Source organism: Dermacentor silvarum, chromosome 8, assembly GCF_013339745.2.
Source record: "Dermacentor silvarum isolate Dsil-2018 chromosome 8, BIME_Dsil_1.4, whole genome shotgun sequence".
NCBI lineage: Eukaryota > Metazoa > Arthropoda > Arachnida > Ixodida > Ixodidae > Dermacentor > Dermacentor silvarum.
This window is the reverse complement of record NC_051161.1, coordinates 147,814,272-147,841,541: the sequence shown is the minus strand read 5'-3', so window position 1 is coordinate 147,841,541 and position 27,270 is coordinate 147,814,272. Positions and strand designations below refer to the sequence as shown.

At 50.4% G+C, this 27,270-nt stretch overlaps 2 protein-coding genes and 1 pseudogene across 2 annotated transcripts in view; 1 reads left to right on the top strand and 2 right to left on the bottom strand.

Moving 5' to 3' along the window:
* The window catches only part of LOC119461755 (microsomal glutathione S-transferase 3), an 84,187-nt gene that overhangs the window by 14,253 nt on the left and 42,664 nt on the right, over positions 1 to 27,270 (top strand). The window contains exon 2 of the mRNA XM_037723131.2: positions 23,817 to 23,962. Coding sequence (XP_037579059.2) covers positions 23,834 to 23,962 — 129 coding nt within the window. The 5' untranslated portion in view covers positions 23,817 to 23,833. The remainder of the gene's footprint in view (positions 1 to 23,816; positions 23,963 to 27,270) is intronic.
* On the bottom strand, positions 15,628 to 16,273 carry LOC125947420 (uncharacterized; annotated as a pseudogene).
* On the bottom strand, positions 16,290 to 23,414 carry LOC119462484 (uncharacterized protein K02A2.6-like). The gene is made up of 3 exons (XM_049673002.1): positions 23,267 to 23,414; positions 16,416 to 18,840; positions 16,290 to 16,359 (listed from the first exon to the last, which is right to left on the bottom strand). The coding sequence occupies exons 1-3, from the start codon at positions 23,412 to 23,414 to the stop codon at positions 16,290 to 16,292; spliced, it is 2,643 nt and encodes an 880-aa protein (XP_049528959.1).

Genomic DNA, 27,270 nt, shown 5'->3' with positions numbered 1-27,270 from the left:
TTCTTTGGACAATCGATGCAGACAGTCGTCTTAATTTTTGTTCTTTCAGAGGAGAGCGGCTGGTCTTGTTCTCGCATTTGTTTCTAAATATAAACTTCAATGTACTATCGACCAAAAAAGCTTACGGACCAAGGGATCTGACAAAAAGCTGAATATCTCCCCAGCCTCAAAACGCAGCCTGGTAATTCCCATTCCCAGCCTCTACTGGTATATATGCGAAAAACATTGTGATGTACGGTTTTACTGGCTACTTTTAAAGGCTGCTCGGAATATGTAGCGTTTTCCGCGAGCCCGTGGTCCGTAAACTTCGTTGGTCGATGGTACATATACCGTATATTGTGTCCTTCATTCCTGTATTTTGAACTATTGTTGTCTTTTTTTCTTTAAGTAACAACCATCTGAAGAAAGAAACAAACAAAATAAAGTGAAGCAAGGAAAGCCTAGGGAAAATGCAGCCACTTAAAATTTTCATTGCTCAAACAACTCAAGAAAGAAAATGTGAAATTTCAGTTAATGCTGCTATTCTTATGCTCGACGTGTACGAGAGCTAGCCCTAAAGTCTCCGTGCCCACGCATGCTCTACGCGGAGTGCCGAAACTTGAAACCGTTCTCTTGCCATCGTTACTGTCCCTCGTTTGCACGCATTCGTTGTCGGTCGCTCCATATACGGACGCGTGTACAACGGCCCTGTAGGTGACCACATTCGATTGCCACGAGCGCCGAGTCAGTGCGGCGACATCAAGCTGGCTGCACGTCAGCGGGGCGGAGTATCAACACGACTCGCGAAACCAGTTTTGTATGCCAACGTTGATGTAAAGTCGCATGCCGCCGCGATGATTGCCAGTTTGGGGCGGTGCATATCATTATTATTCGACGTAATCCGGTCGGTGGTGCGTTGCACTAGTTATAGTGTTGGCGACGTGGTCTTTGTCGATTACATTTGTATACATCAGGAATAAATCGCACTTGACTCAGGAAAAAAAAAAAAAAAACGAGAACGATGCGCAGTGCTTCAAAAGTTATGAAGCGTGCTTTAGGGATGGCGTCGTTCTTGGCGCAAAATAGCTAGGTTCGCTAAGTTAATTTAGCTCCCGCCATCTCTCTCTACCGAGACGCAAGAAGGTCGAGCAATCACTGAGCCCCTGAAGCGTGTATTTACCTGCTAACACTGCGTGCACGTCGCCCGCCAGTGGACGATATTTTTTTTGAAAACTGAGCTTTGTGTTTGTCTCGGTGAAAAGAAGTAACGCCGCCCGAATTAAATCGCTTCTCACCGCCGATATATACGTAGATGTGTTTCCAGCTTGCACTTGCTTTTCTTATACCTTTCGAAAATAACACCGTGCCGAAAAAATGATCTTGAGATAGGTATGCGGAAATACAGCGACCGCGAACGGTGTTTCTCAAGCAGCGGACCCAGTGGCGCACCGACGGGGGGATTCGGGGCTTGTGACCCCCCCCCCCCCCCCCCCTGAGGCCAAGTTAAACCACCCTTTTGTATAACCCCTTTTCTTTCCTTGCGCCTTTGAGTACTGCAACTAAGATGTAAGAGGCGTAATCGTCTGCGAGTACGCAAAAAGCGCATTTTTTTTTTACAATTTCCCGTGAAGAAATTGAAATTAGTGCTGTTTAGATGGTATTGGCAAACTGTCAACACCCCCCCCCCCCCCCCCCCCCCCTCCCTGGCAGAGATCTTGGGTGCGCTACTGAGCGGACCCAATTGCCTACCGGACGTGCCTGTGCCCAGAGCCTCATAGATGCCGCTGACGTCACTCGTCATGTTTTAATTCCATTCCCTTTCCCGGCCAGGCGTGCAGGCCCTTCTTATCAGAAGTAAACGGCATCGGCCGATCTTCGCTTATTATGAACACCGCAAAATCGTAAGCGTATATACTTATCGTATATCCACATGGTGTTTATACAGGAGGATATGCATCGTATGATTCCGCATGCGATCCGACGTACGACGTGTCCTGTTAACCACATTTCGCCAAATTCCCGGCAGATTTCCGTCGAGTTACAAGTTTCCATCAGTCGGAGCAGCCAACCTTGACAAGATAATGTCGCGCGCTCTATTTTCCCCCTTACGATAAAGTTGCCAAAACAATCTTGCGCAAATATTTGCACCGCACCGACGATAGGCACGTCGTGAAAGCTGTAAACGCAGTCTACCACGTGCCACGGGACAAAACAGCGCCATAATCTTTCAAAGTATATATATATATATATATATATATATATATATATATATATATATATATATATATATATAGTCGCGAGCATACAGCGCTATATTCTGTTCTTCGTCTGTTTTGTGGCTGCGTTCAAGGGGCGCCCAAACTCTTTTGCCCTTCAACTTTTTTTTTTTTAGCCCTGCTCAATCAGCCGGATACACAGAAGTGCCCCTTCAGCGGGCGATATGAGAAAGGTCTCGGGCGCCGGACGAAGCCTATATATGCGTAAAGTTGTGCGGCCCTGCGCACTTTCCAGGCGAAGTCGGCATTAGAAATGGCGCTCCCCCAAATAATTTGGCGGTTCTCGCGCAGCGACGCGACGTGTGAAAAGTTCGCACTGCTTCTGGATAGGCCTTGCATCGTATACCGCATGAAGCGAGCACTGGCGACCTGACAGGTGCGCGCTGGGACGGCGCAAACAATGAGGGCATTCCAACCCGGGTCACCGCCCTTATCTCGTATTCGCCTCGCAGATTCAGCGGTCTGGCTGTCGCGTCTAATCGCGGTTTTCGTAGCTCGTCTCTGACTTTCGTAGCGTGCCTCTTTACGACTTGAATGCGCTTGGTTGCGTTGGATCGATTGCGTTGCGGTGCCTTTCAGGGAACCGACTTTTCGACGCCATCTCTGGGTTGCATCGTATTCAGCTGCCATTGGTTCGCGCCAGCAGTACACTTCCCCGACGTCAACGTATATATACGCTCAGCGTCAGTGTTTAAAGAACGCTATGTTTGCCCCCGCCAACCGAAAATTTTCCCACTCTTGCATCGAAATCAGGAAAGCGCCACGAGACACATTTCCCATCACGTCAACTCTGTTGCAGGTTGCAGAAAGTTTGGTTAGGACTTGGTTGTCTGCAGGAATCGTTATTTGAGCACTGAAAATGGTGTCCCTTATTTAATGCTGCACGGCTATAATACACTGTGCGACCCACTCTTAAAAGGAGTGAACCCCTGAAAAAAGAAAAAGAAATAACAGAAATAAAAGAAAAATAACGAACATTCTTCATAAGTCCTTACTTATCCATGAATAGCTTCTTAAAAGAAGAAAAGACGATGTAAGCGAAGCTTTCTGTGCTGCTTGCGATCGTTGACAATATTTGGCGGTGATGTTGACGGCATACGACAGTCGTGATGTGATATTAAATGTTAGCTTGCGTGCAGCACCTGTTTGTCCACGTAGAACGCAGAGCGAGACGTGTTTGCGCGTGACGCCCACCGAGTTCTCGTTGGACAGGTCTCATAGACCACTTTTCCGCGCCCCTGCCACATTTCATTATAATTTATACACGTTCTCAACGACCCCCCGACGCAGCATGCAGACAGCAACAGCAATGGTAAAGTCGAAGGACGAGGCAAGAACAACTTCGCTTTAAAGGATACGGTCACGAAATCTAAAAATTTTATGAAAATGCTGAAAATGAATCCTCAGTGTGTGATTACACCGAAAGAAGTAGTCACTTAGCTCATTTTGAGCCGATCGCTTTATTTTTGGCGTTTTTGTGAGCGCGCGCCTCGCCGCCCGACCAGCGGAAGTGGGAAGGCGTGACGTCACGACACCCTCGTCGGATAGCCAGCCGGCCGGCCGCGGTCATTCGAAGCGCGCCGACGCTACAGTGTACTATAGAGTGTACTAGCGACGCCGCCATCGCGAGCATGGATTCGAGTTCTGGTGCCTCTACCAGCGATGAGTACACGTCTGAAGACGAGGACCATTCCAACTTGGCAATAAATATTACCGCTTACGGTTACGAGCCTTCCGCGTCAAGCGACGAAGAAGAGCAGGCGGCCGTGGAAGTGCCGGTCAGGTTTTCGCGTACCGTAGCGCGAAGATTTCGCTCTGCACCAGACACTTGTGCAAGAATTATTTGTCGTTTCCTCTATAAACTTGCTTTTTCAAGAGCGCACGCAGGCGAGGCAGCTGTGGGGTACTTCAGCACTGCTTGGATGACTGAAGAGTAGTTTATGCCGTCGACGTGAGCAACTGCTGTGAGGTATCAGTACCTCCGAGACTCTCACGTCCACTTCGCCAGACGCTCGACAGGTGGCAGCACCTGTCTGGCGTTCTGCCCAGTTTTTTTTTTTTTTTCTGATTTTAGCCTGTGGAGAAGCAGAGCTGTATGTATGTCTGATCTCGTGAGTCGCGCTCGCTAGCCTTGTATTGTTTTACTATGCTTTGCCAACATTTTTAAAGACATTACTGCCTTCGCGCCCAGCCTCGGGCATCTCGCCTCAGCCTCGCCCTCACACTGCTCAAGAAGGCTGCAAGTGAACGAAAACAGTACCGACGTCCTTTCGCCTCCTCTTTTGCAACGTATACCGCTGAGCATTTCTGCCTTGCGTCTTCGTGAGAAGACCGATGGCACAGCGTCAGGCTTTAAGCATTGCCTTTTGAGCGGCATGCCGAGGCTTTTCAGCGCAGCCGGGCTGGTCACATAATCATCGTCGACGAAGTGGTCCGCGCAAATGAAGTCATTTTTTAGAGGTCGCCAGGCTGTGCGTGATGGCTGACAGGCAGGTATCCAAAGTTTTCGTACCTTATCGTCTCTGGGAAACGTGTGCGACAGCGTGTCACGACCGACGATGCTGTTGTAACAGCAATGTCTGGGCATTTACTTCCGCCGCGATGAACGCGTCAATACCGAGCGACGACCGCGGGAAGGCGCATGTAAGACGCACCATCTGCGTGGAGCGCTGACGGGATAATTATGTTTCGGACGGACCACGTGCGAAGATCGCTGAAAGGGGTTAAACAAACGCTGCAAGGGGCCGACACCCTCGGAAACACTGCGACGGCTGTGGCCGACCTTGGCCGCACGCGCGCGCGCGCGTGGATGGGTGTTATGACGTCACAATTCAGCTTCTGCCGGCGGCTGCTTGGAGGCAAGTTGCAACAGAAAATCGCAAAAAAAAATGTTTCTCGTTCTTTTTTTTCAAAGCAGCTTGTTGTATTCGTCATTTTCAACAGTTCAACTTTTGTTCCGACGCAAAAAAACCACCCCCCAACTTTTGTGTCCGTACCCTTTTAATACGTTAACCCATCATTCGGGATTATTGCCTGCATAGGAGTGAGTCATACGAGTTTCTTTATACTGTCAGTGCACAATATGCACCAACTCGCCCAGCTTTCAGTGCTTCAGTTGCGAGTTTCCTTAATAATAAGTTTAAAGCCTATATTACTGGGAAACGAAAGTAAAGTGAGTATTAGACTGACACCCAGGCATAAAAATAATAGTACAGGTCTCGGGTGTAATCGATGGCGTAATACTGATTGTTCGGTCCGTAAGGTAAGCAGGGCGTTCAGGTGTGGCACAGATATGACTCCAAGAGAGTGCTGTTGGGTTGTTACAGTGAAGAAAACTCTCTTGCGGGAGTAACTGCTTGTACCAAGCTTGACTCCAATTATCGAGGGTCCTTTTACTCTCTTCTGCTCATTGGAGTACGTGGACATAACCGGAGTAAGCAATAGAGAGGTTTAGCGTGTCCGGCGATCGGGTAAACGCGGGCGGACCCGGCGTTGGGGGCGTTGCGGGCGGACCGGGCGTTGGGGCGTTGTGGCGGAACCGTAAACGTGTAGCGGCCTGTATGGTGCTGCCACCTGGTGGTGCAGAGCTCAAACAGACAAAAGAGCTCATATTGCAGTAACCAAGTGTATTCTACTTCGATGCTCGTGTAAATTTTCGGCAGTGGCGTAATCGTGTTGCTGCCGAACCTTCTAAGGTTTTGCCCAACTGCAATGTGTTAGTTAAAAAAAGTGTTGCGTGAGTGTTCTAGTCGAAGGAAAACCACAAACGATCATGCCGCTACCAACGCTTTACAGCAGAAGTTAAGTAGAATATGATAGGCCACTGGCCGAGATTGCAGAGCCTGACTTTTCTAACACGCCAGATTATTCGTCAATAAACTTCACGAATATTTTGTTTGTGTACGGCGCACATCAAGCAGCAAGTGCCGTATGACACTGTCCCTACAAAATATAAACTTTCGACATTATGATAGTAACTGATGATCCTGAGTGGTGAAACAATGCTTTACTGTTTTTCACCAACTTTTCGTATCTCTAGGCTTCGCCTGTGCACAGTATTTTTTTATATTTCAAGGTTAGCAGGTCTGTAATTCAGAAAAGGAATGACTATTGCGATAGAAAAACTTGGCGGCGAGAAATGGACTTCGATAACGTCGAAATAATAGTGCACAAGGTCATCCGAAGGCAGAAAAAATAAGTTTAGACAAACGCATATGCAACCGACGAGTCCCATCGTCGTCGAACCGCCCAACGGTTCAGCTCACGCATGGCTCGATCACGTATGTCTCACCAGCGCCATATTTCTCTCTGGTGTGCTTCGTATGAATTAAACTCTGGGCTCGCGACCACGGCGTGCGTTCCTCGTGTGGCCTTTGCTCCTCAGTGGCACGACGTCGCCGGAGCTAAGTGGTTTTGACGCTACGAGAAGCTTTCCGTCGTAAAGGAGGATGCCACGCCGCAAGGGCGGAGTATAGAGGAAGTTGACAGGGGGTCGTCGCGCTCCCAAGCCGGCTGGCTCCGAGGCTGTTGCGAGTGAGCGGCCGCAGTTGTTGTTTTTCGTTTCCCGCTGATGGAATCCGCTGTGACGCACACGTGGAGGAGCAACTTGCGGCGAGACGCCCTTGCTCCGGCGGACGCTGATGACGTCTCTGTGTACGCGGTGACGACGTTCTGTCCCGAAACTGCGGTCGCCGGTAGATGAGCGAGGATACGTCTCGCATATGCAGACGCGAAGTGAGGTTTGAAGTGTGGATCGCGGGAAGTGTGCGGAAGTAAGAGGTCGGGGATAATGACCGCGTTGCGTTGGTGCGACGGCCTAGGCACCAGCTGGTTCTTCTCTCGTCTGCATGCTGTGCACTGGCTCCTCTCTGGCGAGTTCTAGCGCGAAATGAGGCTTAGTTCGGAAGCAGGATATGTTGATCCTCCCGCGCGTTTACCTTCAACTTGGCAACGACTCTAGGAAATGCTACCGCTACCGTTACTGTGCTGCCGCATTGTGACGTCATAATGGAATTTTCTTATTGCCATAGTTCTTTGATATCGGAGGATGCTGGTGTAACGAACGCAAAGTTTTTGCGTGTATCCTAATAGCCGGTCCAAACTGCGCATGCACAGAACGCGATAATAGCTCTTCGTGAAGAGCCTTTGGGTTCACGCAGAAAATTTTGGGTTAACGTATACGCACGCTAACTTTTGGAGCTAGCGGATTGCGTAGCCAGCGTAACATGGCGGCGCCCGCAGGCCGCCTTCTTCGACCGGAATTCGTCCTTGCGACTTGCTCTTCCTTGCGTCTGCGAGCAAACCGCTCGGTTCAATATAGGAAGGAGGCGTGCTTGTGAATGTTTTAGAAAAAACAGACCGGTCATAGTGCGGGGCGGTTCCCAATATGATCGCTTTTGGTGTGGCAATTTCCGCGCGCGCGCGCACACACACACACACACACGCACACGCACACGCATACACGCACACGCACGCACGCACGCACATCACGCACACACGCACGCACACCGCACGCAAGCGCACGCGCACAGCACGCACGCCGCGCACACACACACACCCACACACACAACACCAAACACACATATATATATATATATACACACGTGTTCCGGGTGCGGTTGGACGCCCATGATTTTTCGTTCAACTTCGTCGGCACGAAAAATTGCGTTCACCACCCTCGAACAGCTGCTTAATTATAATGTCTGCTATTCCTCCGAAGGCTAATCCACACTGTACACGTATACAGTCGGCGTGTCGCGTAGCGGTGCTGTACGCAGGTGGCGTTTGGGCGTATATTCTGTGCGTACATTCTGCGTACGCAGGTTCGTGTGGACGCATAGCTTAGTGCGCGTACAGGGCCACTGTACCGCGTATTGGACGGTGTGTATATGTAGTCCATTGCATTTTCACCTGCCATCTAGCTCTCCCTCTAATCCATTTCCCCTTACCCGGGCCGGCGAGGACATGCTCGAGCGGCTGGCACAGTGTGGCGTCGGGGAACATGAAAGTGTTCTCTCGTGTTCGGGTCATTTTGGCGCAGGCAACTTTTTCGAAACTTCCTTGGCTCATTTACAATGCAGTGTAGCCATTTACCCCGATAAGTTATTCAGTAGGCCTAAATAGTAGCTGTCGAAATCCATGACGTCACGGCAAGGTGGCGCGGGAAGTGCGGTGTCGCTAGGTGTCGTCATCCGTCTTTTGTTCTTGCGTCTTCTGTGATGTGCCAAGCATGCTGTCACTGTAAGAGTCGCTGTTGCAGAAGCCTTGAATATACCGATATAGGTCAGTCTTAAAGGTACACCAAACGAAAATATTACTGGAGCTAGATTGAAAGATTAGGCTTAATTCTGTAATAAATTCGCAATTCCCAGGGAGAACAGAGCTTTTGTAAGCGAGAGAGAGAAAAAAAAAGGAAAAATCGGAGTGGCGCAACCTGTTGCGAACTATAGTATACCTCTCATGTGACGTCAGCACTGGCTGATTCAGACAGTGGCTTAGAGGGAGGTTACTTGAAGATAATGTCAACACGTATGTTTTGGCGCGGGCGGTTCAAATTGAGGAGTAGCAGTGGCAATTTGCTACGTGGCATTTTGCTACGTTATGTAATACATTGGCACACGGGAAATGATGATAGACCTCATGAGCAATAACTATATTGACCTAGCTCGGCTTAACATTTTCTTTTAGTGCCCATTTAATATTGCTCTTTATATTTTGTCTCGGTTAATCGCAAGAGATTAACGAGTGCGAGGCCTGCACACCCATGTGCTTGCAACAGAGCGTGGACTACAATCCTTAGATGTGTTTGCCCTCCTGTAACTGCCGCAGTGCTGCACAGAACTACTGAGACAGATTATATCGTGTCCCTTTCTAAATTTCTCCTCGTGATGTGCCGCCAATTACACAAGTTTATGTCCTAGCTGGTTATCTTTTCAGCTAAACCTTAGTCGACAGCTGGCCGTGTCCATTTCTTATGCATGCGTGTCTGCCTCATCTTGAACCTATTTGTGCCTGCCATAAAAATCCGCACCGATCAATGTGCTCGGTGCAGGCCAAGCGCTCCTAATGGCGGCCTTTTGCAGCAACGATAATCGCTGCTGTTTCGCATGTACGGAGTTTTTATAAAAGTAGATAGCACCGATCAACACCACAGCCTTATATCTACGACAAGCATTGCTTGTTATAAATATGAACTTGCACACTGCACGAGCAAGCATTGCTCGCTCGTAAACGGTACATACCTTATACCGTATAAATGTCTCCAGATGGCGCGTCGTTTCTGATTCGAACCTCACTCGCGCTAGCAAATACGGCCGTTTTTTTTTTTTTTTGCATTTTCATCTTATCGATATTAGCGCCTGTGATGGGAACTTAACGCTTCCCGACGGGTTCTATCATTATCACATTGTAATTTAAATGTGTGCCCCATTGCACCCCTCACTTAGGCTGTTATAGGCTTTGCTGGCAGTAGGCCTCCCGCTGAAAGTATTTCCCTAGACTGCTATACGCGTGGCTTGCGGAAATGACGTTGCGAAAACGTGCTCTACTGGATGGGTCTTTAGGAGGACGCCAAAGTCTATATTATACGTCCTTCATTTGCTTCCAGAAAATTGAATCATGGCTCCTTACATTTGATTTTGCGTGATTTACGCTCAATTAGACGCGTTTAAGGCAAATAAAGCTTGCTTCAATATATCGAATAAGCGCTATTTTTATAAACATTTCTTGAATCATTTGCTTTGGAATCGGGTGCGACAAAAAAAAAAAAAGGGTAACAGCCAGTAACTGTCTACTTCTTTTTTTTATTCATCATTTACTCCTTTATTCTATTCAAGTCATTTGATATATTCTAATTATTCATTCTCAGATGCGTATATATTCCCACATTTAGGTTTGTTTTGTTTTGTACATCTCCCCTCTGATTGTTATTTCAAACTACCCGGTTCTTGGCCAATCCCCCAGAGTGGGTATGTGCCAGTAACTCCAAGGCTCTACATCTACATCTACAACATGCTTGTTGTTGACTTGTCGCCCGCAGCTGTTCGCGCCGGTACCCATGAAATTCAGGGACGTAGACTTTCTCCACGGCACACATTGAAGAAAACAAAGACTAAAGTCCCCTGACAATTTTTTGCTCACATTTCCTTGAAATCAGTCACTCTGAGTAGTTTAAATGAACAATAAAAAATTTGACCCTCAAAGTAGAGCGGCCCTCCTGGAACGACACGCCGATTGGCTTCCGCCGATCTCTGAGAAATAATGAGCATTAATCACAAGGATGGCCTGGTGGCCTTAAGCAGCTAGCGGGAGGGTCAGTGGCGACGGTCAGGAACAAAACACAAACTCAAAATTAATTCGTCCCGGTCGCAACACACTAGCGACATCTAGCGGGACCCTCTGCGCAATAAAGCGCTCGTCGCATGCTTAGGCGAGATTAGGGAAGGACTGAGGAGAGCACTGACTGCGATGGGAAAGACGGTGAAAGTGAGGAGCTTGGAATTCGAGTTATCCGGAATAGCGCGCGTTCGGGGGCGGCCGGATGTCGACAGTTGGCCCGCATCGACGCTACACACGAGACGAAGGGGCTCGCGCGACACATTGGCTTTGTTCTCGATACCGTCTCTCGGTATATACTTCTTGCCCGAGGTTTCGCGCTTCCCCGCTGTCATACTATACGTCTCGCCAATTCCGTGCAGCGCCGCGGAAGCTACGAGTCGTGTCAGCCAACCAGAGTAGAGAACCAGAAGGGCCCCGTTGTCCGCCTCGATGTGATCGCCCACCACACATGTCGCCGACTGAATGGAAGCTTCGCAGAAGGATTAGTAGCATGCCGTGGGGTAGTGTCCCTACCTTCTTGGAACAAGCAGCCGGCTCTCGTTACTGATTGTTAGTTATATCCATTCGATTATGACTGAACTTCGGATATATGTTATACTGATCAGTGTCTTGCTTTTTCATTGCTGTTATCGCATTGTTTCTCCGATGTTGTCATGCTGCTCGTATACGTAGTATTCCAATGTTTTCCGTTATTCCTTTCGTTACTGTATCTGTTGTATCGAGTTTATGTAAGAGTCGCGCAGACCTGTAGTCAAGCTTTTCTGCTAACCAGGCTTTCTGTCCGCGGTGATAGCATCTCTGTGATGTTGAAAAAAATATGATTTGATCTCAGTGTCCGACACGAGCTGTAGCTTTCTTTGCAGAGCGCGGAGCTGACAAGGCAGCTGTATAGAGTACGGTACTGCGTACTGCGAGCTTGTAGCGCGATTCGTCGGTTCCTCTCGGGCTGATCCGGGAAGGAGGAGCAGGTCGTCCTCCCGTTCCTTGCGTACCTTCGGTGCCCATTGGGTTTGTTCGCGAACGATCCTCGAAGTACACATAGCGCACGCTGCTGTGTTATAAGCACGCACTGCATTCCTTCGGCCGCGAGATAGATGTATATGACATGTCACCTAATTATACCTTCCGCCGCCGAATATTCTGGTTTTCTCATTACTGTATGAAACGTAAATAAAAATTACAAACAAAAAGCAACCGCACCTACAATGCCAGTAGCGGACAAGAAACCAAGCAAACATAAATGAAAAGAAGCTTTACATGCACTTAATTCAAAGCGCTATTAAGTAGAAAATAGAAAAAAAATTCATAGGTGCGAGGGCCACCACTGGGGAAGCACTTGTGTTGCGATCGTTCTTGCGTTGAAAGTTGGATCATGGGACACCATTCCGCTGAGGCGAGATTGTCACGCAGTTTATTAGGTTTATTTGCCCCCTGTCGTTGAATAGTACTGACTGCCGGAATGGAACAGAAAAAAGTTGCTAGGAGCCTTCTAGATGCTCTTTAATACGCTCATCACGCAATGTGTCCAGCCAAGGCCGGGATTTCTTTCGGACGCAGCGCAAGTTCTTTGGTCTGTGCAGAAGCAAACTTGGTCACATTTCTTCGGTATCCTGAATGGGTTAAAGATCGCCTTGAATTGTGTTATCAGTAATAACTTTTTGTTGTCAAAGATGGCCAGTGTTCAATGCGCAGCCGTGTTACAGTTGGTTATAACGTTTGCAGTAGTGCAAAAATAAATAGTATATTTGGCATTTATCGTCACCAGCGCAAATAAAGGCGGCCATGACTATTACATAATACGAGCAGGAGTTAAAATTGCATAAGTTTTACAGTACAATACAGAAGTACGACCACTCCCCACTTCACTTGGTAGCTTGCCCCTTTTTTTACAGCAAAGCTGCTATAGGCTAGGTTCCAGGAGATCGCGTCCGGCAACGGAAGTAGATAGATAGACCGGAAGTGGATCAACAATTTTCGGCTCCATGTGCGTGGTAATTTGGCTCCATGTGCATGGCGGTTTCCCGCCAGCTGTGCCTTAGCACATGTGTCGAAACGGATGATAGATGGCCCATTGTTAGAACCCTCGCCACCGCCGATGCCTCTTTCACAAGTGTCGCGATACTCGGCGGCGGCAGGTCCCACCAATCGTTGTGCCCCTTTGTCTCGTGACGTAGAGATCGCGCCGTTATCAGCAGTTGCCCTTTGTACTTGCTATGGGACGGACGCTTGTTTAACCACATCTTCCAGAATCCTGATGATGTCGTGCAGTGTGCAGCTGCTACGAACGCTGTGGCTCATACGCTAGTCTATGACGATGGGGCGGACTTGGCGCAGCGAACTCACTACTTGGCTATCGTGCCGGGCGAAAACAAGACGCTGGTGTGTCCTTGCTCTTGGACGAACATGCACAAGACGCTCAATATAGTCAATAATGATAATATATAAATTCACTATAGCAATATTCACTATAGCAGACCCACCATAGTCACAGCTTCACTGGCTTCCATCTTGACAGTAGTGGAAGGGCTCTGAATTTCATTTGTTGTCTTTAGGCACCTCCTACGCTAAAAAAAAATTCAGCAGAGACACTTAATGACTGCTTACGTGAGGGAATGCGAAATCATTATAATCCCTTCGGTGAAATATTTTTTTCTCGCGCATTCTTTATCTCGACGTCCCGTCGTGGGAGACCTGAGCCCGGGTCGTCAAAACTGCAGGACAACTCAATAAAGTTATTACCATCCATCGCGCATTCCTTGTCCGCGCAAGCTTTCGCCTGCGTTCTAACTGCTCCTGGCTAAATCAAAACGCCCAAGCGTCTCAACGCGCTCGCTTGGATGAACCGCTTACCGCCGTCCAATTGGACATTAATGCTTTTTATTTTATACACTCATTTCATACACTAGTGACGTGGCGCCACCTCCTTCCAATTGACTGCGCCGTCACATGTGCAGTTACGCACGCACTAGGCACCGTGTAGCCGCCGTGGCGTCGGAGAAGCGTTCCCGGGAGCCCAGGCTTGATTCCCACCCAAACCGAAATTTAACAAATTTTCTTTTCAAAGCCATTAATTGACTTTGTTTACAGGAACCTCCCCGAGAAATTTGACGTCAATCCGAGCATATTGTGACTCTTTGCGCCATCGGCCATTTTTGGTGCCATCTTTCGGTCACGCTGACTACGCCGACGGATTTTCGCCTAATAGGGCACCTAGTGCTATCGCATTAAAACAAAATTACACCAAGTTTTGTTGTGTGTGTTATTGTGCACTGGGGCGCATGTGAATGAGACACGACTACGCGACACGATACCTTTTTTTGCAAGTTCATAAAGCTGCGCGCTGATCCCAAAGGCCTGGCATTGTACTGACGATGAAGTCAGAAGCCTAATGGTGTTTTTCATTGGTCGATCTGGAGCAGCCCCCGAAATCCTGGAGCGGTGCTCGCATTTCACCAATCCTCATTTGCCAGCGGATAGCGAAAATGCTCCGTGCCGGATCGTACCGGAAGTCTGTGCGCACACGCCACAAAAATCGACTTCCGCTCTGTGTGTTTCTATGGTCACCAAAATCGCGGTCCCCCAGCGAACGGAAGTGACGTATGCTTCTCGTCCTATTTCCGCCCGAATCCGCGCCTCGGCAGCGGAGCAAGTGAGAGCGATCCGGCGCAGAGCGAGTTGATTCGAAACGACCAGTGGAAAGCGCGAACCCGCTCCAGCTCGACCAGTGAAATTTGGATTCGCTGCCTTGGAGCAAGAAACCTTGCCCCAGATCGACCAGTGAAAAACGCCATAAGAAAGCAGCTACAGAGACCTATCCACCATCGATATTGTATGAGTGATAATAACGTAAATTAAGTGAGGACGATACTTGAAGCATAAAGTTATGCAGGTAATGGCGCCGCATTTCGCGCTACGTTGACGGCCACAGATAATGATCTGACTGAAACAAACGATGCGATACAGCCGTGTGCGCACGTTGTCAGCGAGAAAGCAAAGCATAAAATATGAAATTGAAAAAATCACCAGCCCTTCCCCTGTCGAGAAAATGGGGGTAAGCGAAGCTTGTTGTGTGTGTATATGACCTTCCTGGTGATTTTCTTTTTCTCTCTCTAGTGACACAAGGCTAGTGATGCAAGGATGGAGTAAACAGCGGAACTGGTGATCGACCTAGCTTCTTCCAGGTTTTACTAGGTTTGGCTAAGTTTTGCTAGGAAATGCTAAGCGCTGCTAGGCACGGTATTCCAAATCGGCTCGCCGCTGACGCGCAGATTCTCGCTTGGCCGCGCGACGCGCTTCAAGATGAGCGGCTTCTTCGTGTGTCCGGATCTTCTCTGGTCGTCCCATGTCAAGGCTACTTGCACTCGCCACAGAGTCAACGAGAGTTGCGCCGCCGTCGCGGCGGCTCCGGCTTTATCTCCCCGGTTACGTCACGGCCAAGCTGCGCCTCCACACTTGCCGGGGCGTGGCTGGTCGAAACTAAAGTCCCTAGATTTCCTGCTCTTATATGCATAAAATATCTAGGGACTTTAGTCGAAACCTGCCGAGCTGCTGCCGATGCCACCCGCGTTTCCCCGGTGCGAACGCGGGAAACGGGAAACGCGGGCGGCGTCGGCAGGAGATCTGCGCGTTGCCTCATTAGTGCTGCTACAATTTATTTCCCTCGCTATCTCGCTCTCATTTTCTCTTTCCCTCTTCCGAGCATTGCGCGCGCCGCGCGCATGCTCTCGTTCCTTCTCCTTAACGTCCCATGTCAAGGCAACATGTGTGTGGTGGGAGGGTTCGAGCCGAGGCGGCCGAGGAGGCAGGCTGAAGCCCGAGGGCCGCGGAGTAAAGACACACGCTCCGAGTCCCCAGCAGAAGTGCCCCCGTTTATTCACAGCACCGCCTTTATATGCTACATCCTATAGAGGGCGCCTCATAATCGGCTTAGCACTCGCGCCCTCTACATCCCCCCTTTTGGGAAAGTAACAGAAAGCAACCCCTTGCTCTCAGGTATACAACGTATGACAAATGTCTCATGGCACGTTCTACAAGTTCAGCCGCACCGGCGGCCTAACACAACGTCCAGACCGAGTGCGTACAACTGACCCAGGCGGTCTTGAGGGAGTAGCCGGGGCAACCGGTGGCGATGCAACTGGTAGAGGAGTAAGTGCCCTGGGAGTTGGACTGCTGCACACAGGCTCTGGGCGAGTTGGAGTCTGTGGCAGGCTTTCAGATCCTCGTGTCCGTGGACTGGAGCTGCCGAGGTCTAGACCACCTGATGACGGAGACTGCTGCGGAACCAGATGTCTCCGGTTGCGGACGAGAGCACCTGCATCCGTCTGGACCACGTAGGAGCGTGGACGCTGCGCTGGGCTAAGAACAGTGCCAGCACAATCTGTGTCGCGAATCCACACTCTCTCTCCCTCCTCCAGGGGCCGCAAATCTTGTGCAGCATGTCGACGGTCAAAATCTTGACGCTGGCGACGTCGTTGGGTAGTGTCACGCCGGTGGAAGTCGGCAGCGTTAGGTGGTTCTGGAAGCAACGCGGCCATGGGGACCGGAAGGCGAGTCCTGAGGCTGCGCCCCATGAGCAGCTGAGCAGGGCTGTACCCGGTCACGCCAGGTGCGTTGCGGTATGCCAAGAGGGCCAAAGGCCAGTCCGGAGACTTCTTGAAGAGTTCCTTAACCGTCCGCACCATACGCTCGACTTCCCCATTAGATTGCGGGTACCTGGGACTGCTGGTGACGTGGGAGAATCCGTAGCTCTGGGCGAAGACGCGGAATTCTGCCGACGAAAATTGAGGCCCATTATCGCTGACGAGGGTCTCTGGGATCCCATGCCTTGCGAAGACACTTTTGATGATGGAGATCACCGCTGTAGACGTCGTCGAGCGAAGGGACAGCACTTCAGGGTACCTCGAGTAGTAATCTACGAGGAGAAGGTAGTCGGCTTCTTCGTGATGAAATATGTCCACCCCGACTCGCTCCCAGGGACGGCTAGGCGTCACGGTAGGCAGCAGTGGCTCTGCTCGCTGGACCCGCGTGGTAGCACAGTTGGGACAGTTCTCCACCATTGTCTTGATCTGACTCCCCATGGTCGGCCACCAGACAGCTCCCCTGGCGATGGCGCGGCAACGGTTCACTCCGAGGTGTCCGTCATGGATGAGGGAGAGGACGTGCTTCCGCAGAGAAGCGGGCACCAGCAGGCGTCCACCGCAGAGGAGAAGGCCGTCACCAATACTGAACTCGGCCCGATGAGCCCAGAACTGAGCCATGCTGAGAGGCAGATTCTCTTTCCTAGGCCACCCTTGCTCACAGTACAACTTGAGCTGCGCGCACTCCCCATCTGCAGCCTGGTGAGCTCGGAAGTCGTCGAGGAGGACTGCAAATGTAGGAGGGATAGCACGGAGTGCTTCTTGAACGTACAGCTCCACCTTGTCAACAGCTGGAGTCGCTGGCAGCTGGACGACTGGGTCCCTTGAGAGTGCATCTGCGGTGGCCAGCTGTTTCCCAGGAACGTACTTGACATCAAACTGGTACTGGAGAAGGCGGATGCGGAAGCGCTGGATTCGTGGTGGCATGAGATCGAGATCCGCGGTTCCTAGGAGCTGTACTAACGGCTTATGGTCGGTCTCGAGGGTGAAACGAAGACCCCGAAGAAACTCGTCGAATCGGTTGATGGCCCAGGTGGCAGCCAGTGCCTCCTTTTCGATCTGGCTGTACCTCCGTTCCGTTTCAGTCAGCGCTCGAGAGGCGTATGCAACTGGTCGGCGCTCCCCTGATGGCTGGTCTTGAAGGAGGACAGCACCCAACCCGAAGGAACTGGCATCTGCGGAGACTGTCGTCAACAGTGCAGGGTTGTACCTTGCGAGGCAGATGTCCGACGACAGCATGCTCTTGAGCTTTTCAAATGCTGAAGCCTGCGCTGGTCCCCATGTCCAGGCTGCAAGCTTGTTCAGGAGACTTCTGATTGGCGCAGTCGTTTGAGAGAGGCCCGGGAGGAAGCGACCGACATGGTTGAGCATACCGAGAAAACGTTGGACACCATGAACGTCCTGAGGAGCTGGCATGCGCTGAATGGCGGCCACTTTCTCTGGATCCGGAGTGATGCCATTGGCACCGACGACAACGCCAAGGAACCGCACGCTGGACACGCCGAAAGTGCACTTGGCAGCGTTGAGGGTGACCCCCGCTTGTTGGAGGCGACCAAGCACTGCCTGGAGGCGTTGGTCGTGTTCTTCTGTGGTGCGGCCAAACACAAGGATGTCGTCCATAAGGTTAACAACACCAGCCAACCCTTCCAGCAGGCGAGACATCTGACGCTGGAAGTATTCCGGGGCCGATGTTATGCCGAATGGGAGGCGGCAGTAGCAATACCTGCCAAACGGAGTGATGAAAGTCGTGTACTTCTGGGAGTCGCGCGCCAGGCGTACTTGGTGGAAGCCTGAAGTTGCGTCCAACTTCGAGAAAACGCGTGCGTCACCGAGAAGTCCGAGGGTTTGGTCGACGGTCGGGAGTACGTGGCGTTCACGCAGAACGACTTGGTTGAGTTTGGTCAAATCAACGCACAGGCGGTAACCCCCCGCTGGCTTCGGGACGACGACAAGTCCCGCGCACCAGTCCGTCGGTTCGTCGACGCACCGGATCACGCCCTCCTGCTCCATCTTGTCGAGCTCCTTTTTGACTACGTCTCGTAGCGGTATCGGGATACGCCGGGCTGTGCTGAGGGCATACGGTACCGCGTCAGGCTTGATACGTATCGTGTACTCTTCCGGAAACGTGCCCAGGCCGGTGAAAAGGGCTGGAGGGACTTCACGAGGTGGTGCGTCCGGCAGAGCTGGTGCGACGGCGCCGACAAACTTGACGACCCCAAGGGCAACGATAGCGGGATAGCCGAGAAGTGGCTGCTCTTGTCCCGCAACGACGTAGAGGCGCTCGTTGACTTGCCTGCCTCTCCAAGACAGCGCCGCGTCGAAGGTGCCGAGAAGCTTCAGGGCTTGTTTCCCGGGTCCGAAAAGTTCTTCGCCTCGCGGCTTATCGAGGACGGCTGGGCAGCCGGGAAACGTGCGCGGAACCACCGAGACGTCGGCTCCAGAGTCCACTTTGAAGACGAGAGGGTTCCCGTTGACACGCACCTCAACGTACCGCCCGTTGCGGGCCACCGCCGCGACAGAGTGGAGCTCGACGGATCCGAGGCGCTTCCCTGAGCGACATACCGCCGCGAAGTGGCCTCGCTTCTTGCAGTGGTTACAGACCGCTTTGGCCGCTGGACAGTCAGACCGTCGGTGAAACTCGTGACCGCAAAATCCGCATTGCCTACTTAGGCCTAGGCCGCATTTCAAAGCCTCGCCAGCTCTGTTGCTCGAGTGCGAACCGTCGGGTCGGTCACGTGACGCAAAGTCAGCAAAGTTGCCAGAGTCCCGTCTATTGCGTCGTCCGCGTGCACGCTGCGCGGGTTTACGCGAAGTCGCCGCGTCCACGTGAGCTGCCGTAAGCGGTTGCCCAGCGGTGAGGGACAGGCGTTGTCTTTCGCGTTCGGCGTCTTCGTGCTGACGAGCTTGCACGAGTGCGTCGTCCAGGGAAAGGCTCGGAGTGCGGCACAGCTTGTCTGAAAGGCGAGAATCCGCCAAACCCACGACGAAACGGTCGCGAACAAGACGCTCTTCAACGGCAGGTGACGGGTAGTTACACTTGCGTACCATGTTCCGAAGGGCCGTGAAGAAACTGTCGACGGTTTCGCCTGGCTCTTGCGTCCGCTTGTGGAACCGAGAGCTCTCGTACACCTCGTTTACGGGGTGCACGAAGTAGCTTGTGAGCCGCCGGGTGACTTCCGCGTAGGACTTGTACGCTTCTTCATCGGACATGAGAGAACTGAGGACAATGCGTGCACGGGGGCCCATACAGTAGAGGAGAGTCCTAACCCTCGTCTCGTCCGGGGCTGCGTGCATGCCGGTGGCGAAGGCATAGTCCTCAAATTGCCGTAACCAGGGCAGCCACTCGCCGACATCGTCGAAGGGGAACGGAGCGGGACTCCGGAGACTGGCGGCAGCGAGAGCAGGAACTGGAGCGTCTTTGTTAGCCATGGCAAGTCGCGGGAACCACGCATCCCACTTCTGACGCCATGTGGTGGGAGGGTTCGAGCCGAGGCGGCCGAGGAGGCAGGCTGAAGCCCGAGGGCCGCGGAGTAAAGACACACGCTCCGAGTCCCCAGCAGAAGTGCCCCCGTTTATTCACAGCACCGCCTTTATATGCTACATCCTATAGAGGGCGCCTCATAATCGGCTTAGCACTCGCGCCCTCTACAATGTGCACGGCACGGCGAGAGGCGAAGCACACACCGCTCCGCGAGGTGGTTGCTAGGCAACGCAGTGACATCATAGCTCGGCGAGGTTTTGCGGCAGGCGGCACTTTTTCCGGTTAGCAAGAAAAGCTTCGCTGTTAAGAAGCTAGGCAACCCGGCCGAAGTTCCATGACAGTACGATCGACGGAAAACGAAGCAGAGCTTCCGGCATCTCTCAGGCGCTGGCGGCGCCGGACATAAGGGCTTCCTAGCCCGTAGGCCACTTATTGATTGAAAAAACGATGATGACGTGGGTCTTCGGCTGTTCCAGTCGGTAGCCTTTTCACGTGGGGATCGTGCTTTTACAGTGCGAGGGACTCGTGGCAACTTAGTGTAATATAACAAACTTAAAACCGAATTTATTTGAAAAAAACTAAAAGAAGTGATTGACAAAAGTTTTACCTGTTGTAAGTTATCCAGTTCAGCCCCTGGCGCTCATCTTGAGTTTCTTAATTCCATTTGACATTTAGCGAGCGAAACGAAGGCAGTACATACGTACACCAAAGGAACGCAATTTTAGGAACGTAATTGCTAATGGTGGACCGTAAGTTTGAAAAATTCTGAGCGTTCGCCGCACTATACACTACGAGGCTTGCAGGTCATGCCTGATGGCAGGGATAGTGATGACATGCATGGCTTCAAACGAGGTATTAATTGGGCAATAGATTGGTCGCTGTAATATTCTCTTTACGAGAGGGTCTAGCACTGGCAAAATTTATTGGCGTGTGAATACCTCTATAATACTGGGTAGCGAAATTTTACCACGACGGCGAGCTTTTATGAGCCAAAAAAATAAATAAATAAATAAAGACGCTAAAACGAAATACAAAAGAAGTGGTGATTGACCAGCTCGAAATTCCCCACACCAGCTCCTCTTAGCCTCGTGGATTTTGAGTGCGTTTGATCTGAGCTTATTGTTTACGAATGCGAATGTTTACGAATGCAGCTTTCATTCTCTAAAACTAAGCGAAGTCTCAACTTTACAACGTTAATTGGGCGCTTTTTTCTGCTGTGATCTCAAGCGTGCCTTTGGGACTAAGGAACGACAACACAGTAGTGGAAACAAAAGGGCCTTTATTGCGTCCTCTGTACAATAAGTTAGCGAGCCGAGTTACAACTAGGTACCTGAAAGGCTGGCCTGCGTTTCGATAGGAGGACCTATTTTCTTCAAAGGCGGCCTTGTCATCCTCGGCGGGTTACCGTGCACTCGCGTGCGGCCCTTACTCGTGTAAGGGCCGCACGCGTGTAACGGCCGCACGCCCAACTTGGCAGGCCAAAATTTGAGAAAAAAATTTCCAACAAAGAAGCAATCGAGTTCGGTGCTCCGATGCCGCGCTCTGCGTACTTCCCCGTGCCGCCAATATAGATGGCTAGAGCCAGGGTGTGCACAAGATTCGGGGTGTGCACTAGTCATGGAGGGCCGCACCTCGTCAAAAATTGTGAAAAAAGAAGCGCGGTCCTTACACGAGTCTATACGGTAGTTTTGACAGGTTAGTAGTGTGACGTCACGTACGTGCGGTCGTTGTCGTGGGCAGCTGGCTGTAAAGAAATAGACATAAAAGAAAATGAGCGCTGTCGTTTGACGTCTCTAGGCATGGTTTGTGACGAGGGGACATGAGCGGGAGCGTGGGAAGGCGGCAGGAACAGGGAGTTGTTGGCGGCGCGAGAGGTTAGCTTGGCGGCCTTGGTTGGCGGAACATACCAATGGGCGCTGACGAATCGAGGAAGTCCGATTCACCGCGGCGAGATATTGCGCGATTATCTGGCCTCCGAGATCGGCGGCGCGTGCGTGCCCCGCCTCTTGCGTTTGAGTATCCCCGCCAGGTGGCGTTAGCAGCGGAACACTCGTGCCATCTCACGTGCCACTGCGCAAGCGCAACTACTAGTACTTGCGCCACACGTGCTATGCGGGGAAGCCGTATTCCGGGAGACGTGAGAGCCATGCGCGGAAAACATTAAGGGACACGCGAATCACGAGTCTCCCCTAACTTCTGAAGAACGACTCAAACATGGGGAAATGCAGTGAAATATGTGACGTCACGCCGACGTCATCCGCGTCGATGTTTGTGGGGAAAATTTAACTGAAAGCAGTTCTCATATTTCCTCCATTTGTAAGACCAATTCCTCCACAAAACAATATCGAACCGAGTTTTAGATGAATTCTGTGCCACTGGATTCTGTCACTGTTTCTCTTCAAAGGAAACTTGAGGTGGCTTTCGCGGTTGAAAATGTAACGGTGCCATTTATGTGTGTTGCTGAGCATGAGACGGCGGGTGAGATTCCCGGCCGTGGCTGCTGCGTTCCATTGTGGGCAAAATGCGAAACGCGGTATCTTTCATTGTCCCTTATGTCAAACCTTGTCAATTGGTTGGATGCTTTAAAATGTCAGTTTACTTTCTAAAAGGAACATAATGACATGAAGTTAGCATTGGTTCCTACATTGAACCGTGCATTTTCAGTGTTGCATTATGAGCAACTTATGCACACGTTAGTGCTCAGTAACGTGGAGTAATGGGCGGGAGTAATGGGCGCTCCTTGCGGATTTCATTGCACATATTGCACATTCACCTTCGGCCACCAGCGCGCGATTCCATGAAGGGCTGGAGAGCTGCGAATAGGTCACTACAGTGTAGACTAGTATTAATGCTATGTTTGCTTCACGTTTCCTTTTAGTTCAATAGTAATTATGCAGAGACTCAAGGTACATTCACACTGTTGCCACTGCCGTGAGTTCTCCCAACTCAGTCCGCAGTTCTTGCGCCAAGTTTTGGGAGGTCATCGTCACACGATATGTGCGGGTGCGAGGGCACATTGATAATGCTAGTGGCTTGATGCGCACTGTGCTTCTGTGCACCCAATCTAGGTTACATGATCTGGTGAGTTTCTGAGGCTCTGCAGCACAGTGAAATGTGAAGGGAGCGGCAGCCCAGAATGTTCACTTTGGGACAAGAATCCATGTTCCCTGCTGCCCGTGCTCTTTATCATGCTGGCATTTTGAGTGGTCACAGTCATCAGATAAACTTTAATAATGTCTTTGGGCAAGTGATAATACTATGCATGTTTAGTTAATAAGCAAATGTTCACTATAATGTACTATCCATAAATCTACGAGCCTTTTGCTTCGTGCAATATTCTAATACTTTAGTATCGCTAACAAAACTGTGCTTCTATTTTCTCTTAGTGGCGTTAGCCACTTACATTTCACCCCGCTAGATGTACGCGGTGCAGCGAAAGCTACAGGATATGTCAACCAACCGGAAGAGGGACCTCCATATTGTCTGACTAATCTTTTTATGTGGGTGGCACGGAATAGAAGGGTCACTGAATGATTAGCGGCTCAGAATCGGCAAACCCTCCTCTCGCTCAGGCATGCAGCTGTTTCTCGGTCCTGATTGGCTGACATGAGCCACAGCCTTCACAGCACTGCACATATTTAGCGACACAAAGTATAGTGGGAGCTCTCGACCTCGTCGTGTCGTTGATGCACCACACTTGACCATGTTCCCACTGCATTCTCCAAGCACTGGTGTGCATTCTTGATGGCACTGATTTAGAGAGTTCAAAGTACATACTATAGTTGCATTCTATTATTTAATCGCTTTATCACTAGACCAAGCTAACATCCTGTAATTCAACGCAGCAGTGTCATCTACGTCTCTTTGTGTGTCCATTGTGTTTAAGCTGGTTCAAGCCTTTGAGCGTAGCAGTACTGCTGTAGTAGATTGGGCATAAAGTTATGTGTGGATGCACACACACCATAAGACAAACATGCTTGTTGTGAGTGTGTATAATTTTGGGCCTCGTTTGCAGGATGACATCAAAGCAATATCTCTCTCAGCAACTTTGCTGATTCACGTTTCTGTTCCTCCAAGATGGGCTAATTGTGTGTTCATGACTCGCAGGTTGCATTGCTTAAGTCATGGCTGCATACAGCCTGGTGGTGCCGAAGGAGTACGGCTACGTGGTGCTCGTAGGGGTGGGCTCTGCCATTGTCAACATGTGGCTCGCTTTCCGTGTCGGAAGTGCGCGAAGGCGGTTTGACATCAAGGTGGGCCCCGCCATTTTTTCTCTTTTTCTTGAGCTGCACTTTTGTCAGACGATGATTGCCAGTGCTGGAGTAGCATATGAGGCAAACAGGTAGGCTAACATTTAAAAAGACAATGTCTTCATCATTACACTGTCCAGATTGTGGTGTGCATTTCTGTACATTGGCTCACATGCTCTGGCAATGCCCTGCATTACGTAACGCACCGTTAAACAAAGAAGCGGACTGGGACAATGCCCTTAAAAGCAGCGTACTCTCAGTCCAACTCCAGGCTGTCCAGAGGGCCTGCAAAAGGGCGGAGGACCACGGTCTTCCTGCCCCTACATGGACGCGGCCAGCGACTACTACGGACTTCCCACAGGGGGTCCCCACATAGTTCCTCAGGACCAAATAAAGTTCATGTCTGTCTGTCTGTCTTCATCATTACGCTGCTGCCAAAATGTACTCCAACAGCAAAGTAGAATACACTTGGTTGCTGCTATATTCCTTTCAGACACCAATCAATTCTGTTTACTCAAAACTTACTTTCACCGCATTTATTGTATATTCAGGATCATAAAAATGCTGCAGAATAGATTAAAAATTTTCAATTCATTAGTGAGTTTTGTCAAGTTTATAAAACATGGACTCCAGGAGCTCACTACTGGAACATTACACATGAGAACATCAACTATTTCATGTCATGTCTAGCAGGCTTGAAAAGCACCCATCCAGGCACTTGAAAATTATGGGTGATCCAACACATTGTGAAAAACAATGAAAGGAGTACAGCCACTACATATGACATACTCAACCGAGCAAGTAACTGGAATCTCGATGATACGATCACAGCTAATACGAATTTCCGGATGATACAAATTTTTCTTTGTTCCCCGGCCGAGCCCCATTGCTTTGCAACGTGCTAGAGAACGGTTGTTACGAATCGATTTTCGACCCGCTTCGGTTGATACGAATAAACGCCGCCCCACCGACGGTCGCGAAAGAGAACAGAGCGCGTTCACGCGCTTTCTTCCTTTCTCTTTTAGTGCGGAGGCGCGGACGCGGCACCGGACAGTGCGGAGGCCGCGACTGGGCGCGAAGAGTTTGAAGCGGTGGCGCTTTTGTTGCTTTTGTGCTTTTCCCGGAAGCGCGGCCGCCGCAGCGAGCACAGGTTCTTGCGGTCTATCGCTTCAACGAAAACTGAGCGGCGTAAGCACAGCGCATACAAAGGTCAGAGCCGTGTGGAGATCGCTTTCAAGATACGGTGCGCGCGACAACATCGACAGCCGGCACAGGCGCGAACGCATTTGTTGGCAGAGTAGAAGCCGCCCTCTCCCTCCCTGCCTCCCTCCCTTCCCGCTTTGCTCCTTTCGCGTGGGAGATTGCATCGCCAGTTACCCTTCCGCCCAGTTTCAAGATACGCATTTGGTGCCACAGCACAGCGTCGTCCCCCCCCCTCTCCCTTACCCCCACGGCCACTCGCGCGACGGAAGTGGCGTTTGCTCTCCGCTGTGCATTCGCTCTCCGTGAAGGCACGCGTCCTTCGCGCGCTGTCACTCGCACATACGGCGCGCGGAGACGATTTTATCGCCCGTGGACTCATGCTCCACGTCTCATGCTCTACGTCGCATCGCCCTCGCTGATCTCCTCTCCCATCGCTGGGCGTACCGCGTTGAGAAGCGTGCTTACTACCGCCCTTGTCGGCGAGATTTTCCTGCGGAAGCAGCAATTTCGTCTCACGCGGCTGCACTGTAAGCGGTATGCGTATACATGGAGTTCTATGGGAGGGTAAACGACAGTCGGTAAAGGCTGCGTTGTAGCCAGTTCTGCACTATAAACGGTTACGTTATAAGTAGTCTATACTGTAAATGCTTTTTACGTACGTGTGCCTGAGTGAGTTCACCTCCGACTCTTTAATTTAGCAAGTTTTAATTGTGTTTCGATGATAAGAATTTCGGCTAATACGAATATTTTTGTTACTCCGTGAGATTCGTATCATCGAGATTCCACTGTACACAATTTTTTTCAGCAATAGGGGGGAAACAGCAGGCAAAAAACTGGAAGTGGGCTTCACAAAAAGCCACCTATGGAATTTTTACAGAGCTCTGATGTGAGCCATAGATGTACTATCGACCAAAAAAGATTACGGACCATGGGATCTCAGAAAATGCTCAATATCCAAACAGCCTTTAAAAGTAGCCAGTGAAAGCGTGCATCACAATGTTGTTCGCATATACCAGTAGAGGCTGGAAATGGGAATACCAGGCTGCGTTTTGAGGCTGCGGAGACATTCAGCTTTTTGTCAGATCCCTTGGTCCACAAACCTTTTGGTCGACAGTACATTCCATTTGCTTTACATAGCATGTGTGATATCACTGCAACCGCAGACCTTGGATCGATCTGTCTTTTCTGAATGTGCTTTCACAAAAAAGCGAGTCACATTCCAAACTTCTTCCTCGTCTGTGTTCCTGCTCCAAACCAACAAGTGACACTTGCTGACATTCAGTGTTCGCTGAAAACATTTAGCCTGAGTTGTCGTACTTAATACTGAAGCATTAGCAAATACTAATGTGAATTGAAGCCTTCTGGGCGGCTGCGAAACTCCCGGCACACGAGGATCCTTTAGACCTAACTTTGTTGCTCCTGAGTTCATCCGCTGCCATAGGACATCAAATGAGGCGCCGTACTGTAGCCTTGACAAGCGGTCTCAAAGAGCTTCTGCTGCTTCTTTTGCTCCTGCAGCGTGGTAAACTGGGCGTTGAAGCATCCTCGCTAATTCCTCGCATGGGCCAAACAGGGCTATAGAAAGGTTGATACTCAATAAAGTTTCAAACTTCTTTTATGGCTCTCTTGCTGGTGCCACTGCGAGAGCTTTGAGCTGAGGATACGCTATTGTACCTGACTGATGGGTTTCCGTTCAGTAGCGTTACCAAATGTTGGCTGCTGTGGAGCCAAGATTGGGGTGGGTAGGCTTGGTCAATGATCTGGTTGATTTTTTTACGAGTTTTTCAAGGGATTGGTATGTACCTTGGTGTTTGATTATTTCAGGTTTGTATTCTGTGGTGTTTGGAAATTTGCGTGTCAGGAGTACTCTTTACTTTCTTGTTGTGGTCAGTTTTGTTGGATCGTAAGAGGAAGTTTGGAAAAATACAGTGTCCGGTTATTGCCTGGCTTGTGTATTATCTTGTAGGGAAGTGCGGTGGCATGAGGGAAATGTTTCTTATCCATTGATGTGTTGTTGTTCCCTCTCCGTGTGTAAGTCAGTATACCACCAATTTTTTGTGCATCTGTTTGCATAGTTGTGATTTAATGGAGATTTGGTTACTGGTATG

Coding starts and splice junctions, on each gene's coding strand:
- LOC119462484 (XM_049673002.1), bottom strand. CDS start 23,414: ATGGTCAAGTGTGGTGCATCAACGACACGACGAGGTCGAGAGCTCCCA. Junction 18,841..23,266: donor CATGCCTGAGCGAGAGGAGG/GTTTGCCGATTC, acceptor CTGACTGTCCAG/CGGCCAAAGCGGTCTGTAAC. Junction 16,360..16,415: donor ATCAAAAGTGTCTTCGCAAG/GCATGGGATCCC, acceptor TTTCGTCGGCAG/AATTCCGCGTCTTCGCCCAG.